At 43.0% G+C, this 23172-nt stretch overlaps 1 protein-coding gene across 2 annotated transcripts in view; it reads left to right on the top strand.

Moving 5' to 3' along the window:
* Window positions 1-23172, top strand: part of Faxc (failed axon connections homolog, metaxin like GST domain containing) — a 60580-nt gene that overhangs the window by 8029 nt on the left and 29379 nt on the right. For both annotated transcript variants that reach the window (XM_075971317.1, XM_075971318.1), the window contains 2 exons: window positions 10998-11194; window positions 20436-20659. In XM_075971317.1, the coding sequence (XP_075827432.1) occupies window positions 10998-11194; window positions 20436-20659 (421 nt within the window). The remainder of the gene's footprint in view (window positions 1-10997; window positions 11195-20435; window positions 20660-23172) is intronic.

Below are 23172 nucleotides of genomic sequence, written 5' to 3'. Positions count from 1 at the left end.
GAGAGGCTTGCTTGGGGTTTGCTGTTGTTTTCCTTAGTAGTTTGTTGGTTGGGAGTATACATATTCTTACACGTGTGTCATTATTATACTTTGTTTAATTTGGCCCTGTTCTCCACTGCTCCCCTACTCTCTTGATGGTCCAATTCTTTTTCCCAAATAGTCTCCTCCTCCAGTATTCAAGCCACATAAATTCCGTTACCTTCTATTTCGCCAACATTCTGTTTCAGATCTCTTCCCCTCTCATGGTCCTCTCTCTAGTTTCATGGCGCACACAAATGCATGTCTATGTATCAATTTAAATCTAGGTTTTTTCATATGTAAGAAAATATGAACTTGCTCTTTCTGAGTCTGGTATGATTCACTTACCACAGTGATTTCCAGTTCAATCCATTTTCCAATTAACTGACACAATTTCATTTTTCTTTGTGGCTGAGTGAAACCCCACTGTGTACATATTTTCCTTATTCATTCACATATTGTCAGACACCTTCATTTTGCATACTGGCTGCACCAATTTATATCCACTCCAGCGGTGCTTAAGTGTTGTTCTTTCTCTGTATTTTTTTTTCCAGCATTTGTTATCATTTGTTTTCTTGGAAAGAGCCACTCTGCCTGGAGTGAGATGGATTATGTGCTTTTTTTAAATTCTGAGGAAACTAATGATCAATATTCTTAAAATATCCCCTTTAATAACTTTTCCTGCCTGTTTCCTGTTGTCTGGGTCTCTGCGCTGTCCTGCAATTCTCTGCTTCTATGCGGAACTTTCCTCTTGTTGAACTTCCAATGTAATGCAGTGTTCTGTTTTTGTAACCATTATTTTTTTCCCAAGTTTTATTGTTTTAGTTTTTAATTAGGTGTGCCTGTGTGATTAGGGGTGTGCATGTGTGCATACAGGTGCTTGGGGGAGGACTCAGGCGATCCTTTGAACTTGTAGATGTGATCTGCCAGATGTAGGTGGTGGGAATCACACTTGGGTTCTCCTGACTGTTGATCCATCTCTCCAAGCCCTCATTGTGTGTGTTTTTGTGTGTTGTGTTCTTTCTTTTTCAGATGGTTTCTATGTTGCCTTGGTTGGTTTTTCCTCTTGTCTTTTTCTTCCTAGTACAAGTGTGTATCGCCATTCTTGGTCGACAGTTGACTAAAGTTGACTTTTTTCTTAAAAAGTGTGTTTCCTTAATCAGTTTTCCTAATATTTCCCTTTATGTGTGGGAGGATATTTATTATGCTACCGAAAATACTGGTCTGTTCCAGTATTTCTACTTCATGGTGCCTATATTTAGCGTGTTCCTTTTCTCTTGTGGTGGTTATACTTCTTGGAGGTCTAGTGCTTTGTTTTTAGATCTCCTATGAGGGATACTGGCTTTCCTGCCCAGGAATTTGTACTGGGCAAGAGCTAAAGCCTTCTCCATGTTTCTTAGGCTTCACTTCCGATGTTCTACTTATTTTCCTCATCCAGTCTTTCCATCTCTTGACTGGATTATTTCCCATCTATGGATAACTTAAATGACTAGTATAATGAGCACCCCCAGTCCTTCCCCACAGATCCACTTATGGTTATTATTTGGCTTCCTTTGCTTTACTCTTCTTTTAAAAACATGTTTGGGTACATCATTTGGAAGTACTATGCAGAAATTATGACACTTCACCTTAAATGCTTTAACATGCATATGTCCCAAATAAATACAGTTTTTCTACAGAACTACAATATACAGTAGATACATTGGCTTTTCCCAATATGTTGCAGTTTTCAGAAGGTAGTCAGATTGTTTTGAAGGTAGCCAGTGGAAGGTGTCTGGGGTAGTTCTGCAGTGCAGTAATTATTCACTTCCTTCTAGAGTGGATAGCTGTTGAGCTGTAGATTTAGTGGTCGGTTTAACAGGTCAGAAGCCTAAGACTTTGAAATCCCTCTTAGACTTTGAAATTCTTCATCTCAAAATGGCGGCGATGATAATGGCAGTATCACACTTAGGTATAATCATATCTAAGAAAGCTATAATTGTCTCTAAAATGCTGTCTCCTGCTTTTTGGCCATAAAGCAAAAATTGATTATGGAAAACATACTTGAGTCAATCATTTCCAGAATTAATCTCTAATTTTTATTTCTGTAGTTTTTTGTTCATTTTGTTGTTTTAGAAAAGGATCTCACTATGTAGCCCTGACTGTTCTGGAATTCACTATATAAACCAGGCTAGCCTCAAACTCACAGAGATCTTCCTGTTTCTGCCTCCGCTTTGGTGGTATTAAAAGCATGCATCACTATGCCCCGATGTTTCTGTAGGAGATTACAAGTCACACAAACATGTACCAAGAGTCCAGGGGAGAGCATGGTCTAGGGGCAGATATGGGAACAGTTCTACTTTAGGGGAGGAGCATGTACACTGTTTAGTGGAAGCCAAAGGAAGGGCAGATAATGGTTTCACCTTGGGTAAGTAGTTCATCAAGGTGAAATTTGAACAAAATTGTTTAGGAGGCCAGGGTATTGCAGAGGATGGGGGGGCAGGGTTCACATAAAAGCGGCGACTATGCAGAATGATCTGGTTGGGTGTGGAAGTGGAGGCTGGCAGGTGGCAGTTGCTGTGTGGTGTGAGCCTAGGGTTGCCACTGGAATTCGTTTCTTGTGAGAGGAGGTTGCTGGAATCAACCAAGGGCCTATGTACGTGAGACAAAGTGATCTACGACTGAATAACAGCCTCAGTTTTTAAATTTTGCTTTGTTTTCATGTGTGCATGTATGCTATGCCTGTGAATGTGTATGTGTGTGTGTGTGTGTGTGTGTGTGTGTCAGTGCGAGGGTTTGTTTTTGGAGGCCCAAGGTCGCTAATGGGAATCTTCCTTGATTGCTCTTCCACCTTATTCACTAAGGCAGGACCTTTCAATCAAACCTGAGCTTGCTGACTTGGCTAGTCTTCCTCACCAGCTTTGGGATGCTGTCTCCATCACCAAGGTTGGAATTATAGGTGAGCTGCCATGCCCACCCAGCATTTACATGTGTCTGGGAATCTGAACTCTGATCTTGAGTACATGGTAAGACTGGTCTTGAACTCAACTATGTTGTCCAAGCAGACCCTAGTCTTAAAGTGATCCTCCTGCCTCAGTCTTCTTAGTGTAGGGATACAAGCATATGCTACCATGCTTGATTATCACTTGATGATTTTGAGGAAGAATATTTGCCCTTGTTTGCAGTGTAAAGAGTTCCTTCTGGTGGCGTTGAGGCTAGGTGACTTTTGAAGCGATGAGTCTAGAAGGGATATGTTAGGAGGATACCAGTGAAGCAAGAGAAACTGGAAGCAGTTGTGTGGCTGTGTGGTATGGGGATTTTACACCTCTAGAATACAAATTGCATGAATGTCAGGTGCCCTAGTAACTTTCAGAGATGTGTGTAATGAGTCTTTTTCTGTCCCACCAGCCAACTCCCAAATAATGACACGGAGACTTATATTAATTATGAAAGCTCAGTCTTTAGCTTAGGTTTGTCTCAACTAGCTCTTATAATTTAAATTAACCAGTTATATTAATCTACATTTTGCCATGTGGCATTATCCCTCCTATATCTTGAACCCCCTTTGTCCTCCAAGTCTGGATGGTGACTCTGCCTTTCTTCTTCCCAGAGTCCTCTCTGTCCCTGGAAGTCCTGCCTAACCTCTTCCTGCCTAGGTATTGGCCATTCTGCTCTTAATTAAACCAATCAGAAGGCGTCTTGGCAAAGACACATCTTCACTGTATAAACAATATTCCACAACAGATGTGTGATGTTTCTTTTAGTTAGCATTAATAATGTTAGCATTAATAATGTCTAGGCAGTGGCCATGTATGCTGTACAAGTTGTTTACTGTATAGCAGTATAGGGCCAAAGGTTCTTGGCATAGAATATATATATATATATATATATATATATATATATATATATATATACACACACACACACACGGTGCATAGTCAATCTGTTTAGTTACCATTTTTTCAGGGTAGGCTTATTTTCATTTGTTAATAAGAAATGAAATAAAGCATCAACACTCTATGAACAGAGACCAGTCTACCCAATATAGTGCCAAGTGGCATTTAGCTATTTTACACTGCTTTTGAGTCTTCTGAAAAGGTAAGATCATCTACCAGTTTGAGAAGTCCAGGACCCTGAAACTCTGTCCAAGCTTGTGAGCACAAGCCTGCCCTGTCACCATGACCCTGTGATCTCACTGAGATTTCAGAAGAAGGGCATACTCTAGAGGGTATCATACACAATTTGTAAGAAGGGAAGCTCCTAGACAGAGACTCGCTTTAGAGAGTTGCCATCTTCTGTTGTTATCCATTGAGGCAACATGTGTCACTGGGAAAGGCACGTACATATTTTGGTGTGATTTAGGCAAAAGCAAGTTGAATGATTTAAAAACACATATGTCCCTAATCTGGCTTATGGGTATTTGGCCTTTATTTATGTTTATGGACCATGTATGTGTGTGTGTTTGGTGTTTGTGAATGTCAGAAAAGGGCATTAGATCCTCTGGGATTGGAGTTACAGATGGTTGTGAGATGTCATATGAGTTTTGGGACTTGAACCCAGTATTTGTAACTACTAAGTCATGTTTCCAATTGCAACATGATTGACTTTTAATACAATAATTTTTAAAAATCTTTTTGAGAATTTCATACATGTATTTAATACACTTAGATCATATTCACCCTCAGCTCTTTCCTCTGACTTTTCCAAGATCTACCTTTCCACCCACTTCAATCTTTTTTTTTTTTTAAATACCACACTGAATCCAATTTGTTGGGCCCCATTTACCCATGGGTGTGGAGTCATCCGTTAGAACGTGGCCAACTTCCCAGATACCACATGCTTAACGAAAACGACTGTTCCTCACCTTCAACCATCCTCTGTGGCTGCTCCCATCAGCCTCTTCTTCCACTGTGCTACAGTTGACTGACGTGTCTTCTACAGGTCCTATGCACGCAAGCACAGCTGTGGTGCATTGGTGAGCACTGTGGTCCTGTCCTATCCTATGAAGAAGACACTGTCTCTTCTGGTCTTCTCTAACATTTGGGTCTTAATCCCAGTGGCCAAACACAAAGAATTTTGTGTTCTGAAATTTTTGAAGTTTTGGGATTACTGGGGAGAGTTGGCTAGTGCATTTCTAGAATTTTCTGATATATTACACCTTTGCAAAAAGGTGTATTCTTCTTTTTTGCAAGAAGGGTTTGGTCTGAATGCTACCTTAGTTTTAGTTTGTTTTTTTCTAGCAGATAAGGTGGGTAGCTGCCAGTCTTTGCAGCAGGGGTTGTCATATCAGGCCTGCGAAGGAAGAAACTTTTATTTATTTATTTATTTATTTATTTTTAATTTTCGAGACAGGGTTTTTCTGTAGCTTGGTCCTGTCCTGGAACTAGCTCTTCTAGACCAGGCTGGCCTCGAACTCACAGAGATTCGCCTGCCTCTGCCTCCTGAGTGCTGGGATTAAAGGTATGTGTCACTACCGCCCGGCAGGGAGAAACTTTTATACATATTTAAATACTTGAGGGGGAGTAAATAAATATTTTTTTGTACATTGTAATCAGAAACTGCTCTTTTGTGCCTGTCCCCCAAGACCTGATTAATCACCCAGAAAGTATATTAATTACAACACTGTTTAGCCTATTAACTCAAACTTCTTATTAAGTAACTCTTATATCTTAAAATAACCCATTTCTATTAATCTGTGTATCACCACAGGCTGTGGCCTACCAGAAAGGTTCTGGGTGTCATTCTTCATCGGCAGGCACATGGTGTCTCCTTGACTCTGCGTCCTCTGTCCATGTCCTGCCTGGCTTTACTCTGCTAAGCCATTGGCCACAAAAGCTTTATTTATTACCCAATAAAAGCAACACTTATTGAGGACATCCCACATCAATACATGAAGCTCAGATTTCAATGTTCCGCGTTTTTGTTGGAAGTCATATTTGTTCCCTTGTGGTGACCCATGCCTGCTCTTCTGCGTCTGCTGCGGTGTTGCGCTCTTAGTAGACTTTACGGCCTTAAGAATGGACTATATGTCTTTTTATGGGAAGGTTTTGCTGACATCTAGAGACACATTTAAAGATATTCAGGACTGATAGATCCCAAATTTTATCTAATACTGTCTTCTCTTAAAAGGAAAGAGGAGAGGAATACAAAGAGTTTTCTTGCATGTTGTAATAATTATTGAAAAAATATATATTACCAAAACTTATATTTGAATCTGTCTGTTTAACTGTTTACTTATAAAAATTTAATAAGGACTAAATCTAGAGAAAAATGCTTAATACTTAGTGAACCATGATAATGGGAATAAAAACAAATTTCAGTCACAATTCAGTTGCATTTTGACTGCAGAAAAGGCTAATAGGACAATAAGTATAAATGTCACACCATCAAATAATTTCAAGAAAAAAGAAAAATTATAGATTCTAAGGATTAAATAAAAACTTGTTTGTATATGTTAAAAAAAAAGGAAAACCTCACAACTTTATATAGCTAAAATTGACATGCAAAAAGTTACACATGTTTCAAGTATGAGTGTTGATAACTCTTTTTTTTTAAAATTGTCTATTGAGCCCAAGTGTGTTTGTATTGTTTAATTACAGTGAGTGCACTTGGGGTTATGGCTGAGCTCCTGGGCCACTGGTGATGGCATAGAGAGAGGAAGCGGATCCATCCGGGCTATGTGGACTCTTCCCCCAGTGAAATCAGGATTCTTTATAGGAGGCTAACTGGCCTAGTAGATGTGACATGATTTTCTGCAAACCAGGAAGAGATCAGCAGGAAAGATGGACAGTGAATTACTTTTCTCATGGCTCTGACGAAAGCAGCTTAAGGAGGGAAGGGCGCCTTCTGGCTTACAGGTTGAGGGTGCAATCTACCGCTCACGGTGGCGGCAAGAGTGTGCAGCACATGGCACCCACAGTTAGGAAGCTGAGGGAGGAGTGCTGCTTTGCCAGTCTTTCTCCTTTTCATCCAGTTCAAGACTCCAGCCTGTGGAATGGTGCCATACACGATCAGGGGAGGCCTTCCTTCTGCAGCTAAAACCTTCCTGGAAGAGTTCTCCTAGGATACAGCCAGAAGTGGGTTCCATGGGCCAGGCTGACCATGAAGATTAACCATGAGAGGTAGATTGTCAAACAGCTGTTACACTATTTAGAAAAGTCGAGATGAGTCTTCTCAGTCTGTTTCATCGTTGACAGTGCTTGAGGCATTTCATAGTGTCTAAGAACAGGGAAGATCTTAACCTGCATCTGTGTCGGGTGGGAGAATCATGGCAACTGCCTCCTCTTTTTCTTTTTTAACCAGGGAAGTACTAAAAAAGCGTTGTCACAGTCAGGAGTGAGGGGACCAGCCAGGTGGTGGTGCAAACCTCTCATCCTAGCGCTTAGGGCCGGAAGCAGAAGGACTGGGAGTTCGAGGCCAGTCTTAACTACACAGTGAATTCAAGGCTAGCCGGGGCCGCTTGAGACTGTCTCAAAACAAAACACAGTAAAAGGATCCATTTTCTTCTCAAATTTTTATCTTCCTCTTGGAAGTTCACTTCCTTCCATTCTTCATTGTCCTCAACAACCATGGAAAGATCTTCTGTCACTGGAGATTAGTTTATATTTTCCAGAGTTTCTGAAGAATAATTTACAGTGTACCTCTTTTGTATGTGTGCTGGCCTGGAACTCACAGAAATCTGTCTGCTTCTGCCTATCTAATGCTGGGATTAAAGATGGGCACCCCCATGCCCAGCATGCGTGTGCCTGTTTGTGTGTGGCCTGTAGAAGCCATAGGCTGGTGTTATTGCTGTCTATTGTAAGGTTTGAGACGCGGTCTCCTGCTTACTGACTTGGAGTTGTCTTAGTCACTCTTCTACTGGAGTGAAGAGACACCATGACCATGACAACTCTATTTTTCCTTTTATTTAATTAACATTTTTTCATTTATTTTACATCCCAACCAGAGTTTTGCCTCCCTCTTCTCCTCCTGTTCCCTGCCCACTCCCACCTGCTCCTCATCCACTCCTCTTCCCTCTCCATTCAGAAAGTGGCAGGCCTCCTAAGGGCTTGAACAAAGCGTGGCACAGAGTTGAGGCAGGACCAAGCTCCCCCTCTATATAAGTCTGGACAAGGTAATCAGAATGGGAAACAGGTTACCAAAGCCAGCTAAGCCTCAGCTAAGCTCCTGATCTCACTTCTAGGAGCCTTACAAAGAGACCAAGCTACACAACTCTCACACACATGAAGAGGGCCCAGGTGGGTCCCATGCAGGCTCCCTAACTATTGGTTCAGAGTCCACGAACTCCCATGAGCTCAGGTCATCTATCTCTGTGCCCCCCACTCCCTGGCATGACCTTGCCCTGCCTGGCTCATACAGTCCCTCCTCCCTTTTCTTCAGAACTCCCAGAGCTGGGCTTGGCTGTGGATCTCTGCATCTGCTTTCATTACGGGATAAAGGCCCTCCGATGACAATTAGGGTAGTCACCCATCTGATTACAGTAGATGGCCAGTTCAGGCACCCTCTCCACTAGGTGTCTTAGCTGTGGTCATCCTTGTGGATTCCTGGGGTTTCCTTGGTATCAGACTTCTCCCTAACCCCTAAATGGGCTCCCCATCAAGAAGTCTCTTTCCTGACTCTCCCCTCCAACCTGCCTGGAACCTGCCTCCTGCATCCTACCCGCTCCCTCAAGTTCCCCTCCCCTCCACCCCCCCCCCCCCCCCTGGCCTCTTGTTTTCTCAGGAGAGCTCTTCTTTTTCCCCTTCCCAGGGAAATCCTTGCATACCTTTTTGGGCCCTCCTAGTTATCTAGCCTCTCTGGGCTGTGGATTGTAGGTTGGTTATCCTGTACTTTATTCCTATATCCAGTTATGAGTGAACACATACCATGTTTGTCTTTCTGGGTCTGGGCTACCTCACTCAGAATGCCTTTTTCTAGTTTCATCCATTTGCCTGCAAATTTCAGGAGGTCATTTTTTTTATTTGATTTTTTTTTCAGCTGAGTAATACTCCATTGTGTACCACATTTTTCTTATCCATTCGTCGGATGAGGGACATCTAGGTTGTTTCCAGGTTCTGATTATTGCGAATAATGCTGCTGTGAACATAGTTGAGCAAGTGTCCCTGGACGACAGCAACCCTGATAAAAGAAAGTGTTTAATTGGGCTTGGATATAGTGTTAGAGGGTTAGTCCATGATCATCATGGCAAGAAGGAGGCAGACATGGTTTTGGAGCAGTAACTGTGAATATTATATGCTGATCCCCAGACAGCATGCGGAAGAGGGGGGAGGCAGAGACAGCCATCCCCCAACGGCACACCTGCTCTAATTCAAACACCTGAGCTCCATTTAAACCATCACAGAGCTCATGATTTTGACCAGGCTGGCGGGATAGCAAACCCCAGGATTCTGCTTGTCTCTGCCTGCCCAGTGCTGAGACCACTTGCCAGTTCCACTGTGGCCTTCCGTGTGGATTTTGTGTTGAATGCAGATCCTTATGCTTGCAAGGCAAGCACTTTACTGACTGAGCTGTCTTCCTAGCCCTGTGTAGTCCTTTTAAGTCTGGCTAATTCTACTCACAAAATTACTTAACAGTTTATATTATTTGTGTATAAGTAGTTCATTTTCTTTCTTTTTCCAAGAGTGATAATACGTTGTATGTTTGTAGACTTGTTTATTAATTTATCTCTGAATAACATGCTTCCTGTTTTTGATCATTAAAAATGTTTGTGCATTTTTAAAGTATTTATTTTATTTTGATTTATGTCTATGTGTATAGAGTTACAGGTGGATTGTGAGCCACCTGTTATAGTCAGTGAGAACCAAATTCCAGGTCCTCTGGAAGAACACTACATTTTCTTAACTACAGAAACATCTCTCCACCCAAACTTTTGTTCAGATGTCTTTGCATGGCTATATGCTTTCTGACTTTTGGGTAAATACTTAGGGGTGAACTGGCTCAATTAGAAGAAAGTTGTAGGGGGCTGGAGGGATGGCTTTTTAGTTGAGTTAACACTTCTCTTCCAGAGGATCCTGGTTCAGTTTCCAGCATCCACATGAAGGCTCACAACTGTCTGTAATTTTACTTCTAGGGATCTAATGATGTCTTTTGCTTCTACTGGCACCAGGCATGCATGGGGTGCAGACATACATGCAGGCAAACACTTATACACATAAAATAATAAGTATGTATTTTTTTAAAAAGGTGAAGAGAGGTGTGTTTTTAACTTAAGACATCATCAGAGGTTTTTAAGTGGTTGGCCATTTAACATCCCTGCCATGTAGTTGAGTACCTGTTTTCTCAGAGGGGCTAACATCTGCCGATATGTAACAGGGTTTGCATTACCTATTTGTACAAAGTATGAGGAAGAGTTTGTGGCAAATCAGATTAATTTAGGTGGTGTAGTCTGCAAAACAGTGGATACAGTTCTGACAATCAACTTTGAGGCTTAAATGACTTTACTTATTGAGAAATATGATTGAAGACATGAAATTCTCCAGGATCCCCTCATTCATGTGGTCCAGGTCTTTGCTTTTTATACATTAGAGAACACAAGTTACTGTAATTTTAACAATTAATTGTGTGACTTGATCTAGCTACCTCCTTTCTGGATCAAGATATTCTGAGATACTGTAAGTTTCAAATACCGTTATAGATCAGAATGGAGCTTGTCTGCACAGATTCTGGGTACCACCCCTAGGACTAGAAATGAAAGGTTTGGGCTGAAAACCAGGAACCTGCTGAATTTCCTTTAGGAGACACTGCAGTGCTTCAGAGTTCCCTAACTCCCCTAGTCTAGATAGAATTTGAGTTCATGATAAAACCTATGGAAATGAATTAATTCTTTAATGTTCAGTAAAAGTCTCTCTTCTCCCTTCTAGAATAATGATCTTAAAAAAATGCTGAGCTCGTTTGAGTGGATAGTGTGGGCACAAACACTCATGGGTTGGGGTGTTTGTCTCTGCTAACCGGGGAAATTCATAAACACATTGCTTTTCTCTTTTTTAAAAAATGCTATCCAGAACTATTTTGGTGGAAAGCTCTCTGCTCAAGGGAAAATGCCTTGGATTGAATATAACAATGAAAAAGTATCTGGCACAGAATTCATAATCGACTTTCTGGAAGAGAAACTTGGCGTGAACTTAAACAAAAACCTTGGCCCTCATGAAAGAGCCGTCTCAAGAGCCGTCACCAAGATGGTGGAAGAGCACTTCTATTGGTGAGTCCTTGCTGTGTGTCCCTGCACTCCCCCAGCTAGCCCAAAACCTTTTGGGTTTTCTGACACCCACTTTCTCATTTTTTTGGCTACATTTTACGTACCTCTCTCAAAGTTTTTTTTTTTTTTTTTTTTTTTTTAAATCAGAAACAACTTTGACTTAGGGTCAGAGTTCTCTCTGTTGTCTCCAAGTACACCAGGACTACACAGGTATTCTCTAGAGCCCATCTTCCACAGTTACAACCACTCAGCTCTGCCAAAAAGCCTGGAAGTTTATAAGCAGACTGCATTTCAGTAAATCTATCATGTACATTAAAACTTGGGTTTCATTTATATTAACACAATCTTCCTTTGATATTTTCCCAACCACATACTTACGCAAAACCTTCACAGCCTGCTGGATTTTAGGTGAGGTGGATATTTTAATTTGTGGGGCTCATTAGTACAACCTTCTAAATAACTACAGTGCATCAGATGCCTTTAATCCTAGCACTCAGGAGGCAGAGGCAGGTGGATCTCTGTGAGTTTGAGACCAGCTTGGTCTATAGAGTGAGTCCCAGAACAGCCAGGGCTACACAGAGAAACTCTGTCTAAAAAGAAAAGAAAAGAAGAAAAGAGGAAAGAAAAGAAAAGAAAAGAAAAGAAGGAAGGAAGGAAGGAAGGAAGGAAGGAAGGAAGGAAGAAAGAAAGAAAGAGCATCAGACACTAGAGGAAGGCATAGAAGGCTAAGTAGAGATTGGACTCCTCAGTAAAATTATCACATTTCTGAGATAATGTCACCTTTCCTTAGATAGCCTTCTTCCCTGATTGCTGCATTTCGTAGTTCATACTCCCCAAGTTTGAAGCATCACATAAATTTGAAGCATCATATAGTTGTGTTGACCATTTGCTCTGTTTTGCTTTGGTGGCCCCGAGCTTCAGCGCCATGTGAATCAATCCCATTTGGCTAGTCTTGCTTTGCAAACTTATTTGTCTTGTGGTCTGTTCTCCCTTACATCTAGTTTCTGGCACTTCACCCCTTCTCTATACTCCTAGAGATGACAGGAGGTCTCTTCCAAATATTTGCAGACTTTTACTTTGACCTCAATACTTAATTAAACATCATTAATTCTACTTTATTAACATTGCTATTTCTTGGCCAGATGTTGGCCTAGGAGCTTTTACTAACCACTTCCTCCCATCGTGGCCATCTCCTCCTGGGACTGGCTGTGCGATTCTTCCTCGCTGGTGCACTATTTCATCCATTTGTCCTCTTTATAAGTAGAAAACTGGAAGTTCCTATCTCCGAGATTTTAAATGAACCTCTATTTTTCTCTTCCTATGTTTGCTTTTCTTAAAACTCTGTTTATCCCAGGGCTGATGTATTCCACATCCTCTCCCCACCCCACTGTGAGGATGAAGGACGGCTGACCAGGGAGGTGTCTTGTGGGAGAGTGTAGACACAGCAGTGTGGAAGAGAGCAGATCGAGTGTTGGCAGGAGCCTGGGTCCTTTCATGTAATGCTGGTGGAGATGCCAGGTCTGCTTTGTCACAGTGGGCATTAAGGTGCATGACTGTCCGGCTCGCTTGGCTTCTGGGAAAGGCTTTTGGAAAGGATCCCATGCCGTTTGTTTGCCAGGCTTCAGACCTGCCTCTGCAGTGGCAGAGGGAAATGAGGAGCCTGACCTTTTGACAGTGTTCTATTATTCTTATTACTACTTTATTCTCTGGTAGGAGCTCACAGATGGCATGTTTCTGTTCTTCTCTTCACTAGCCCTCCGCTAATATGGGAGGTAGAGGGAGCTGTGGATGTGATCCAGAGTGGGGCAGGAGGAAGATCATTAACTTCCAAGAGCTTACTACGCTTGGGTGGCACATAGCTTCCTTAAAGGCCAGCATTGCTTCTCGAATTCACTTTCTATTAGAAAAATTTGGGGGCATTTTGAGATATAATATATATTCATGTCTAGTAGCAAAAGGAAAACAAATCTTTGTCCTGTTTCATTTCCTCCCCCAATTCCTTCCTGTAGAGACTCCCCCACACCCACTGGAAAGCTTTGTATCCCCTCTCTCACAGGAATGTCTAAACCACGAATCCCTGGACTGGCCCTTTTCCTGTCTTGCTCTATCCATCTCAGAGAGCAGAGTGGAACCTGTACAGGAGCTGCCCTCAGTGTATGGGATTTTCTGTGAGATCCTCTTACACGTTAACAAGCGTTGAGCTCCTGTTCTTACAGAGGTGGGAGGGCAGAATCAGTAAAACCCTTGGTGCTTGGCTCAGCTACTTGATCATCTGAGGTTTGTTTTTTAGGTATATTTTATTTTGGCTCAAAACTTTAAAAATGTTTGGATACAGTTTTCTGCAAGGCAGAGGTGGCGGAAAGCTGGCATTGTTACATAACGTGACATAATTTCGAAGCTCTGTTTTTGGTCTGTTCAGATAAGCACAGTCAGCTCTAAAGTTGTTTCTCTTGCACTTGAAATCTATATAATTATATCCCACTTGCATTATAAAAGCTATTATTGAAGACGGATAAGGCTTTTTTTTCTTTCTTTCTTATCTCCTTTGTTTTATGAGTGCTTAAGTTAGATCCAATGCTTGGAAACTGGTATAAGAGGTTTTCTGAGACAGAGAATCAAATTACCAGAATGAAATTGATTTTTGTAATACCCTTGCTTCTTCGGTGATACATACTGCCCCCTTGTGGCCATCAGAGACGACCTTAAGAGGCTTCTAACCCTGTATAATAACTACAGCCCTCAACATTTTCAGTGATACAAATCTGCTTCTAGGTTCCCATAATTTGTGAATTTTAAGTTCCAGTGTGTTTTGGCACTGGTATTGAAGCCAGGGCCGTGTGCATGGTAGGCAAGAACTCCAGTGTTGAAGGCCATCTCCAGCCTGAACTTGGCTTTTGGTGTGATTTTAGTATCCGAGGAAGATGGGGAACCTGTGTAAGGTGGTTTACAGGGAGCCTGAACACGATGGCAGATTATGATGGCACAGATTCATTCCACTTTTTTCTTACCCAATTTTAACTGTAGGGAGTGCTCCTTTTTGGATGGTTTGTGAGATTTGAGGACGGTGGAAAAAATATATCATTAAGTTTCTACCCCTGTATAATAGAATATAAATAAAAGGCAGCAAGGGTATAGCCCCATGGAAAGAGAGGCTTATTTTATTTATTTGTTTATTTATTTTTGAGATAGGGTCTTACTGTATTATCTTGGCTAGCTGGGAACTCATAGAGATCCACCCACCCCTGCCTTCTGAGTGCTGGCATTAGTCCGCCATGCCTGGCAGTGAAAGGCGTTCTTATGGCTTGGAAGACCATGCTCTCAGACTCAGTAGTTTGTAACTTTCTGTATAGTAGTATTCATTTATGCCTTGTGCCTGACTTCATGGCAGGTTATGGTGGGTGGGGATATAGCTCAGAGGTTGAGCACCAGCTTAGCAGGCACAAGGTATTGGGTTGGATTCTGTACTAAAAATCAAATCAAAACCAAACCAAACCAAACCAATCAGGGATCAATGGTTTTGCCCTGTTCTTTTCCTCCTTTTCCTCCCTGACGTTTTGGTCTCCTTGACACAGTCGTGTTATGTAGTCTGGTGAGTTACTTAAACTCACAATCCCTCTGCCTCAGCTTCCCAGGTGCTGGGCATGGGCATGGGTGATGATGCTTGGCCTTTTGCCTGTTTTCTTGGTTTCCTTTAGAAACGTTTGAGCAAGTATCTTTAAATCTTTGACCACATTCTTGTCGGCAAGATTAGACCCATTAGTTGTGCTGAGGAAAATGAGGATCTTAACTTTCTGAAATAGATTTTCCCATGATAAATTTCACTAATTGCTTACGCTACTCTGCTTTCCCAGTTGACCCTGCCTGCTGACTCCGGTTAATAATTCAGGACTCCTGGTGCACTGGGCTTCTTCCCAGTGAAGATAAAGGTGTAGACACCCGTGCCAGCCACTTCATCTTCCTCATGGATCCTTCTCTCTCTTTTTCCTAAGTACATGTCCTCCCTCAGAAACATCACATAGCCAGCATTGGTTCAGTTAAAGTTGGTTTTCGTTCAATCAACAATTCATGCTTCAGCAAATGAAGTGAATGGCCACTATAGCGTACAGATACCATGCTCCTACCCCCAAGTGGCTCTCAGGCTGGCAGGAGCCTCTATAGAGAAAGCTGTCCTTAAGCCTCCAGAATTGTCACTGTTGGGGGAGGGAGAGCTTGAGGAGCGGAGGGAGGGCAGTAAGCACCCGCTGGTGAGATGAAAGCAAGGCTCCCAGAGGAAGCGCAGTGTGATAATACCAAGGACAACTGGAGCAGCAGGTGAAGGAGCCGATGGTAAGGGCAGTTAGGATGTTCCGGTAGAGGCGGCAGTGTCTGTAAATACTTGGAGCCAAGAAACTGGGGTTTGGGGAGTGTCTCAGTCTATCTAGACTCCTGTCACTGAAGAGCAGTCTGGGAAGTTCAGAAGTTTCTATCTCAAGAGTCACGGACACCAGTTAGCCTGAGGCCAAGGTTTTGGCAGACTCAGTGTTTAGTGAGGGCCTGCTTTCTGGTCCACACATAACCATCTTCTTGTTGTAAGATCACTTGACAGAAAGGATATAGAAACTCTATGGGTCCTTTTTATAAAGGCAGTAATCTCACTCTTGAGGACACTGTCCTCATGACTTTAGTACCCCAAAGGCCCTGCTTCCTAATACCACTAGACTTGTTTCAATATAAGATATTTGGGGACATGAACATTCAGTCTGTAGTAGGGAGGGCAGGTTCATGTTTTTCTGTACAGCTGATCTGAAGGGTTTATGGAAGGCCATATTGAGAGATGGAGTCTGGGAAGGGCCAGACCTTGGTGAGGGTCCAGGGGTTTCTGACATTGCAAAATTATGTAATCTACCAACGTGTTGGCCTGTGAGCGTACGTTAGGCACACCTGGGTGGGAGCCATGGAGAAAATGTCCTGGAATTCCTGACGAGTGACTCCTGGGATTCTTGGAGGGTGAGGTGAAGCAAGCAAAAAAAAAAAAATGAGTCCAATTTTGGAAATGTAGTTTGCATTTCCTGAGGGTCTCCTGTGTGGGACTCCTGGGTGTCAGGACAGAGAGGTCTGGGTTAGGTATAGATTTAGGCATCCCTTTGAGTTGCTGGTATGAGTTAGATCACCTCATGACTGTAGATTAAGTAGGTAGGAGAACAGAAGAAGAGTAAATAGATAAATCTTTGGACCATGGGAAAAATGGGAGGGAAATCAGCCATATGAGCCAAAGGTAAGTTCCCAGAGAGGCTAATCGTGCCCGATGCGGTAGGCTTGTGAAAGCTACGTTCAGAGAAGAGGTGCTGGAGGGCATACAGCAAGTTGCTGGCTGCTGGATTGGATGAGAGTTGTTTGGGTGGAGGGATGAGGTGGGATCTCTCACTATTTCTGGAATCCTGGCTGAGAGGTGTGTCTTTAACTGTAATGCCAAGGAAACACAAAATATGAAGTCCCCTGCTTGTCATAGGTGAGATAAGAGTATGCGATTCACACATTATTTCTTCTTTTGGTACTTTTGACACTTGGTTGGAGTTGATCCCTAACAAGCCTGTGGGGTCCTTCTTTAACAACCTGGTCTGGAATGGGGGCAGTAGAGAAGCAGAGAAATCAAATACAAAGCAGGTGCGGGGGAGATAGTCATTTACTGCAGTGCCTGCAGGGCCTTGCAGGAGTGAAGACCCGAGTTTAATTTACATAACCCATGTTTTAAAAACGATGAGTTTGGGGACCGGAGAGATGGTTTAGTGGTTAAGAATACTTGCAGTTCTTCCAGTGGAGTTGAGTTCTGTTCCTAGTGTCCACAGAAGGCAGCTAGCAGCCACCTGTAACTCCAGCTACCAGCTATCTTCTGGTTTCTTAGGGCGCGTGCACACATAAAGTGTACTGCCCGCACTGCTCCCCCACAGAAAACCAGGTGTGGTGGTGTATGCTAAATCTCAGTGCTGGAAAGGCTCTGGGCCTTACTGGCGAGCTAGCCTAGTTATACCTGGTAAGTTGGTAGAGACCCTGCCTAAATAAAAAATTGTGGGGCAGAACCTGAGGAACCTCCAGCCTCATATGCGCTCATGTGCCCTCATAATATGTTCACTTGTATACATAGTGAACATGCACATGGGTAGGCATGCACGCATGCGTGCACACACGCATGCATGCATGCAGAGCAGAAAGGGGAAGAGAGAAAGACCAGTTTGCAAGGTTACTTTTAGGGCAGAGTTCTAACTGAGCGCAGTGTTTCTTCTTCTGTACTATGTTTTCAAGCTGCAATTGCAGGGTAAGAACCTAACACCTTTGACTTCCTGTCATCCCTGCTGTGTGGCCCGACAGCTGCCTTTACTGCCACCTGCTATTCTGTACCCACTGTCATATCTTACTTCCTGCACATGCCCACATGCACGCTTCCTTCTCTGGAGAGAAAAGAGAAGTCATCACAGGGCAGGAAGCTTAACCTCTGTAGCCCTGTATCCTTTATGAGACCCTCATCCGCCTCCCCCACCCTTCTTGGAAAATGAGATTCCTCTCCTCTCCATACCCTCTTCCAGCCTCACTTTCTTATCTTTGAGCTATGGTCTTCCTGACATTGTCCTTATTCTAGAAATTTCCTTGGATAATCTCATTTCCCCTCACCGTTTTAAAACTTGCTAACATGTCCCTGCCCACCAGTTCTCTGTGGAAAGTCTAAACTCGTCTCCTGAGTTCTTTCTACTTTCTGGACGTCTTCAGTTGGCGGCTCTTTGGAACCCTCAAATGCAAGTGGGGGACCTATCTCTCCTTCCCCAAATTCATCCTGCCCTTTGTAATCCAGCCCCGATTAGTGAAATACACTCAAATGATTAGTCTGGGAGACAAACCACTCACTTTCCCCGCATATCCGTCTGTGACTGGAGTCTTCTGCCTCAGTATCTCTGTCCTGGTCTAGTCAGCGCCTCATTTCTTGCCTGCCTCCCACAGCCTGTCTTCTAGCCAGCCTTCCTCCCAGCACTGCCACAGGTCTGATGATGTTTCTTGTCGGGCTGATGTTTCCCATGCTTAACCTTTCCTTTTGGAATTAAGCGATTAAGCCTGGCTCTGTGGTGATCTGCTCCGTAGCACCCGTCTGCCACAGGCCTTGCAGATTTCTTCACATGCATCCTGGAGCCCACACTCCTGGACTTCTGGTGGGTCCAGCAGGTTAGTCTTCAGGCCGGCACCGCTTCGGCTCATGCCTGTCCATCCTGCAGCTCTGCCCAGGATCTAACTTGTGTGACTGGCTGGCACAAAACTTCCTTTCTTTTTACGTGAACCTTCCAGGGTAGAGTCATCTGTCCCTTATGTTTGTGCTCCAGGCGCCTCCTCTGTTCTGTTATTACCTCTCTGTATTCAGTTTAGAATTAATTTTTTCCCTAAGGCCGTTGGATTTCCAGACAATCAAAGACTGTGTAACCCTGTTGTGAATTTCGATGATTCGGTGCTTATTATTCTAATGGAATGTGAAATCCACCGCTAAATTATTGCAGGTATAAAAAAAGAGATAAATATTCACATTTGCGTAGAATTCAGTGGAATAGATATTTTACATCAGAAGGCCTGTCGCTTGCACTGTCTATGAACAGTCAAATATTGCTGTGAAATATTTTTTCCTGTTTTCAGCAAAATTCAGTTCTTTACTTTGCAATGCTTTGTTTTGAGAGATTTATGAAACACACAGAGAGCTTTCTACAAGAATTGTAGGTATTCCTTTTAGAAGATAATAGGTAAAAGTTAAATATGGCTGTAGTATGGAGAGGGCATTAAAATGAAGACTTTTAGTAAAAATTCAAGGATGATTAAAAAACTTTAGGTAAACCTATTTTTTTAAAACATTTATTTATTTATTATGTATACAGTGTTTTGTCTGTCTGTATGCTTGCTGGCCAGAAGAGGGCACCAGATCTCATTACAGATGACTGAGCCACCATGCGGTTGCTGGGAATTGAACTCAGGACCTCTGGAAGGGCAGTCAGAGGTCTTAACCTCTGAGCCATCTCTCCAGCTCAAACCTATTTCTTGTATATTTTCATTTTTAGTTGAGTGGACCCCAATTGAACATAACTACATAAAAATGCTAAAAATTTCAGGGCTTTTTTTTTTGGTGGTGCTAGGGATGGATACCAGGACCAACACATACTACTGAGATGCAGCCCAGCTCCCATTTTCTTCCTAATGTATAAAATAACATTTCTTTATAGCTACAACTTACTATCACCTTTTGTGTTTTCTCTAATAATATTTATTTTTACATTTATGATTTTTTAAGAGGCCATTACTAAATATTAGCCCGCATCAGGGGTAGAGATAATGATCAATACATTTTTCAATTAAAAAATATTTCATGTGTATATTCTCACAGCTCTATTCTTCTCAGAAGGAACCCTTTACTTTATATCTGACAACATGGTTAGTTATAAAAAGGCACTTTTGAGATTGTACAGGTTTCTAAAACCAAGTAAGGAAAAGTACAGGCCTTGCAACCAATAGGATGCTTGACTGTCTGTGTGTGTCCTGTGGGAACAGGGGATGGGTGAGTTTGCCACAAGTGCCACCCAATGGGAAAAGCGACTCCACAGTTCCTTGGGTGAGCACTAAACATTTCTGGAAACAGCCTGAGGTAGAGAGTTGATTTTTCTGGAGAGCAAATAATTTACATGTTCACAGCATATAATTTATGACATATCAACAAAGACAGGTGTACCTTCCCAATAAACTTTATCCAAAAGGCAAAAAAAGTGTCTTGAGAACTAACCGAACCCCTTTCATCACGAAATGTAAAATACATGCAGTATAGAGAATAGAAACACACGACTTAGCACAGAGCCCTTGCCCGTGGAGCCCTCCTTAAGCTCCAGGAGGGAGCGATGCCCTCTTCCCCCTTGCTGCTGTCGCTGAGGTGCTTCCCATAGTACTTGCCAGCTCAGTTGAGAAACTAAGGCTTCTGTGAACTGGCATAAGAGGAAGAGCAAAGGAGGCTGGGGGCAGGTGACTGGGGAGATTTGGTCAAAAAGGAACGCGGGACACTGTCATTCTCTCAAGGCTTGTAAGTCTAGACATCGACCAGAGCTGCTGTGGTAATTCCTGCCCCCCACAGGTTAAACGCTGCGATTGTTTGGTTCCTCCAGAAAGTGCTAACTTCTGAACAATGCTTTTGAAAGTGACTGCAGAGCTACACATCTCTGGTGCACAGTAGTAACTTGTTTCCACACAATTCCAGGACGTTAGCTTATTGCCAGTGGGTGGACAATCTCAATGAGACCCGGAAGATGCTGTCTCTTAGTGGTGGTGGTCCCTTCAGTAACCTGCTCAGGTGGGTCGTGTGCCACATAACAAAAGGAATTGTGAAACGGGAGATGCACGGCCACGGCATTGGCCGCTTCTCGGAGGAAGAGATTTACATGCTGATGGAGAAGGACATGCGGTCTTTAGCGGGGCTTTTGGGTAATGTACCACACCTTCTATATTTCTGTGCTTACTGTTGCATGACGAGTAGAGTGCTGCTGCTTTACGAGCTTAACTTGGTTGGGGTTTTTGCTCCTACGCGTAGGTTGCATTTGCACCATTTAACCAAGCTCCTAATTTCCTGGAGCCATCTCTGGTATTCAATATTAGCGTAGTTACTGAGGTTCCATGTGAGAATATGTGGAGCCTGCTTCAGCATCAGGACCTGGCTGCAGAGGATGCTGTCATTTCCCAGTGTACTGGGAGGATAGGGCGATTCTGAGCAGGGAACCTCTTCTATTTATATACGGGTCAGGCTGGTTGCGAGCACATACACCAATAAAGTTAGACAGATGAGGTGACAGTCGGGCTTCTGACCTATTTGTATGTGTGTGTGTGATTGTGTTGACAGTTGTCATCGTTTTAGTCCTGTCATGTTGGTGTGAAGCCTTAGCTTTCTTCTTCCTAGTGTGTTTTATTCCAGGTGTTGCATTTGTTGCACACCATGGGCTAAAGTGTGTTTGGAGAGCTCCTTAGAGAGGCACAGGGCCTTCAATTCCCATGGACCAGTGAGGATAGACATATTCCACTCACCAGCTGGCTACAGAGAGCCCTGGGCTGCTGTAGTTCTGCATTGGGTCAGCTTGTTTCTTTGCTCTGACAGTTCACAAAGAGACTGTTCAAATCAAGGGCCTAGATGTGAACCAATGTCCTCCAATATGGGGCAGTTACAGGAACCGAGTTCTCGACGGGACTTCTGGTTTTATTTTCAGAAGTTGGTTTTGTTTCCGAGCCCTCCCATAAAGGCAGTGATGTCCAGATCTGTCACCATCCTCATCTTAGAGCGTGTTAGATTCCTTGCCTCCATGACGAAGTGGGGTATGGGACTTGTTTTGATAAAACCTACCTGGTGCCTTGGAAGTGGAGGCTCTGTGGACATCACCTCTCTGGCATAATCATCTGTGTTGACCACTCTTTATTGTTCCACATGCCAGATATTTGCTGGACCCAGAATCCTCCTTTGAACTCCATTTGGTGCCTTGCTGTGGGAATTGAGATCATACCCTCAGATGACCAGCCCTGAGTTGGGTCCTTCTTCCCTAACAGTGGCAGTTGCTGTTTCTGACTCACTCCTCCTCCTCTCTAGTGAATGCTTCTGGAAGCCTCAGCAAATAAGGAGTTGAGTCCCAGAGTTATTGTGGCAATGATTATGGCAATAAAAGCCTTTTAACAATTGCACAGCATTAATTTCTCCATCAGAGCATTGGTAAATATCACTTCACTAGAGTGTTTCTCGTTGAGAGAAGTTTAGGGGGCAGGGTGAAGGCACTAATGTAAACAGACACTTTCTCCAAGCACTCAATGACTAAACCAATGCTTTGTTCCCAATCGGGATGACAGGACGCCAGTGCATCACTGGTGGGTAGCCTGGAGACCTTGTAAGCGCGGTATTTTGCCCTCAGTCAGCTCATTTGTTACAGTTTCAACCACCAGTGGTTGACTGTGAACTGAATGGGAAGTACCATTTAATATTTGTAAATTTGAAGTTGGTTGTTGTTCTGTGTACCATGATACATTATTTTTCATTTCTTCTATCTTTTCCATTATTAAGTATTCTGAACCATTATATGCCTAGTATCACTTGGGCTGGGAAAACTTACCAGACAGACTCTATTTTGCTTACTACTTGTCTTATACTTTGGTTTTGTTAGTTCTGAGTCTACAGATACTTCAAAAAACAAACAGAAAATAAGACAGTCTGAGAAGAAGATTTGTACAGCCATGTCTATTAGTAACAAAGAGCTCCCCAGCTGTGGACATTAGGTATGCAATCAAAGTAAGAAAAGACCATGGAATCCAGGACAGAGTCAAATAAGACCACCCATTTGATAAATGAGGAAATCTGAAGCCTACAGAAATTGAATGACTTTCCAAAAGTCACACAATCAGGTAGATTCGAGCCGGGGTTCACATCTGGAATGTCAAGCTTAAGACATTATTTTCGAACTGCTGAATCTTTGCATGGCTTGGGTTTGAGAACCTGACTGAGGTGATGAGGGAATAATGCAAGGTCAGACACATACAGGAGAGCTCTGACTGGCTGGTGTGGACTCTCTGATGGAGATGCTGCAGCATCCCAAAGCTCAGTGTGTTTATTATATACCATTGAATAAGGAGTCAGGGTTATGGCAAACAGTGGAGTCAGGGACACAGGTTTAGGTAATCATGGTGGGTGCAAATCAGTGGTGAAGCAGCCTCAGGCTGTAAATCTGGGCTGAGGAGACAAAGCTACGGTAAACATTTTCTACACATGCTATCAACATCCACACATGAACTGGGAGGGAAGGCCTTGCCATTGTCATGGGCCTGAGGCCCTGGGGTCCTTGACATGGCCCCCATGACAACACATGTTCCCTTAGGACTCCACTGACTCCCTATTACCCAGCTACACCTCCAAATTTCCTCATTAATTATGCTTTAAGGTGAGTTTTTATTATCTCAGGATGGCAGAT

Source organism: Microtus pennsylvanicus, chromosome 5, assembly GCF_037038515.1.
Source record: "Microtus pennsylvanicus isolate mMicPen1 chromosome 5, mMicPen1.hap1, whole genome shotgun sequence".
NCBI lineage: Eukaryota > Metazoa > Chordata > Mammalia > Rodentia > Cricetidae > Microtus > Microtus pennsylvanicus.
Note: the sequence above shows the minus strand (reverse complement) of the source record. Positions and strands in the feature narration are given on the sequence as shown.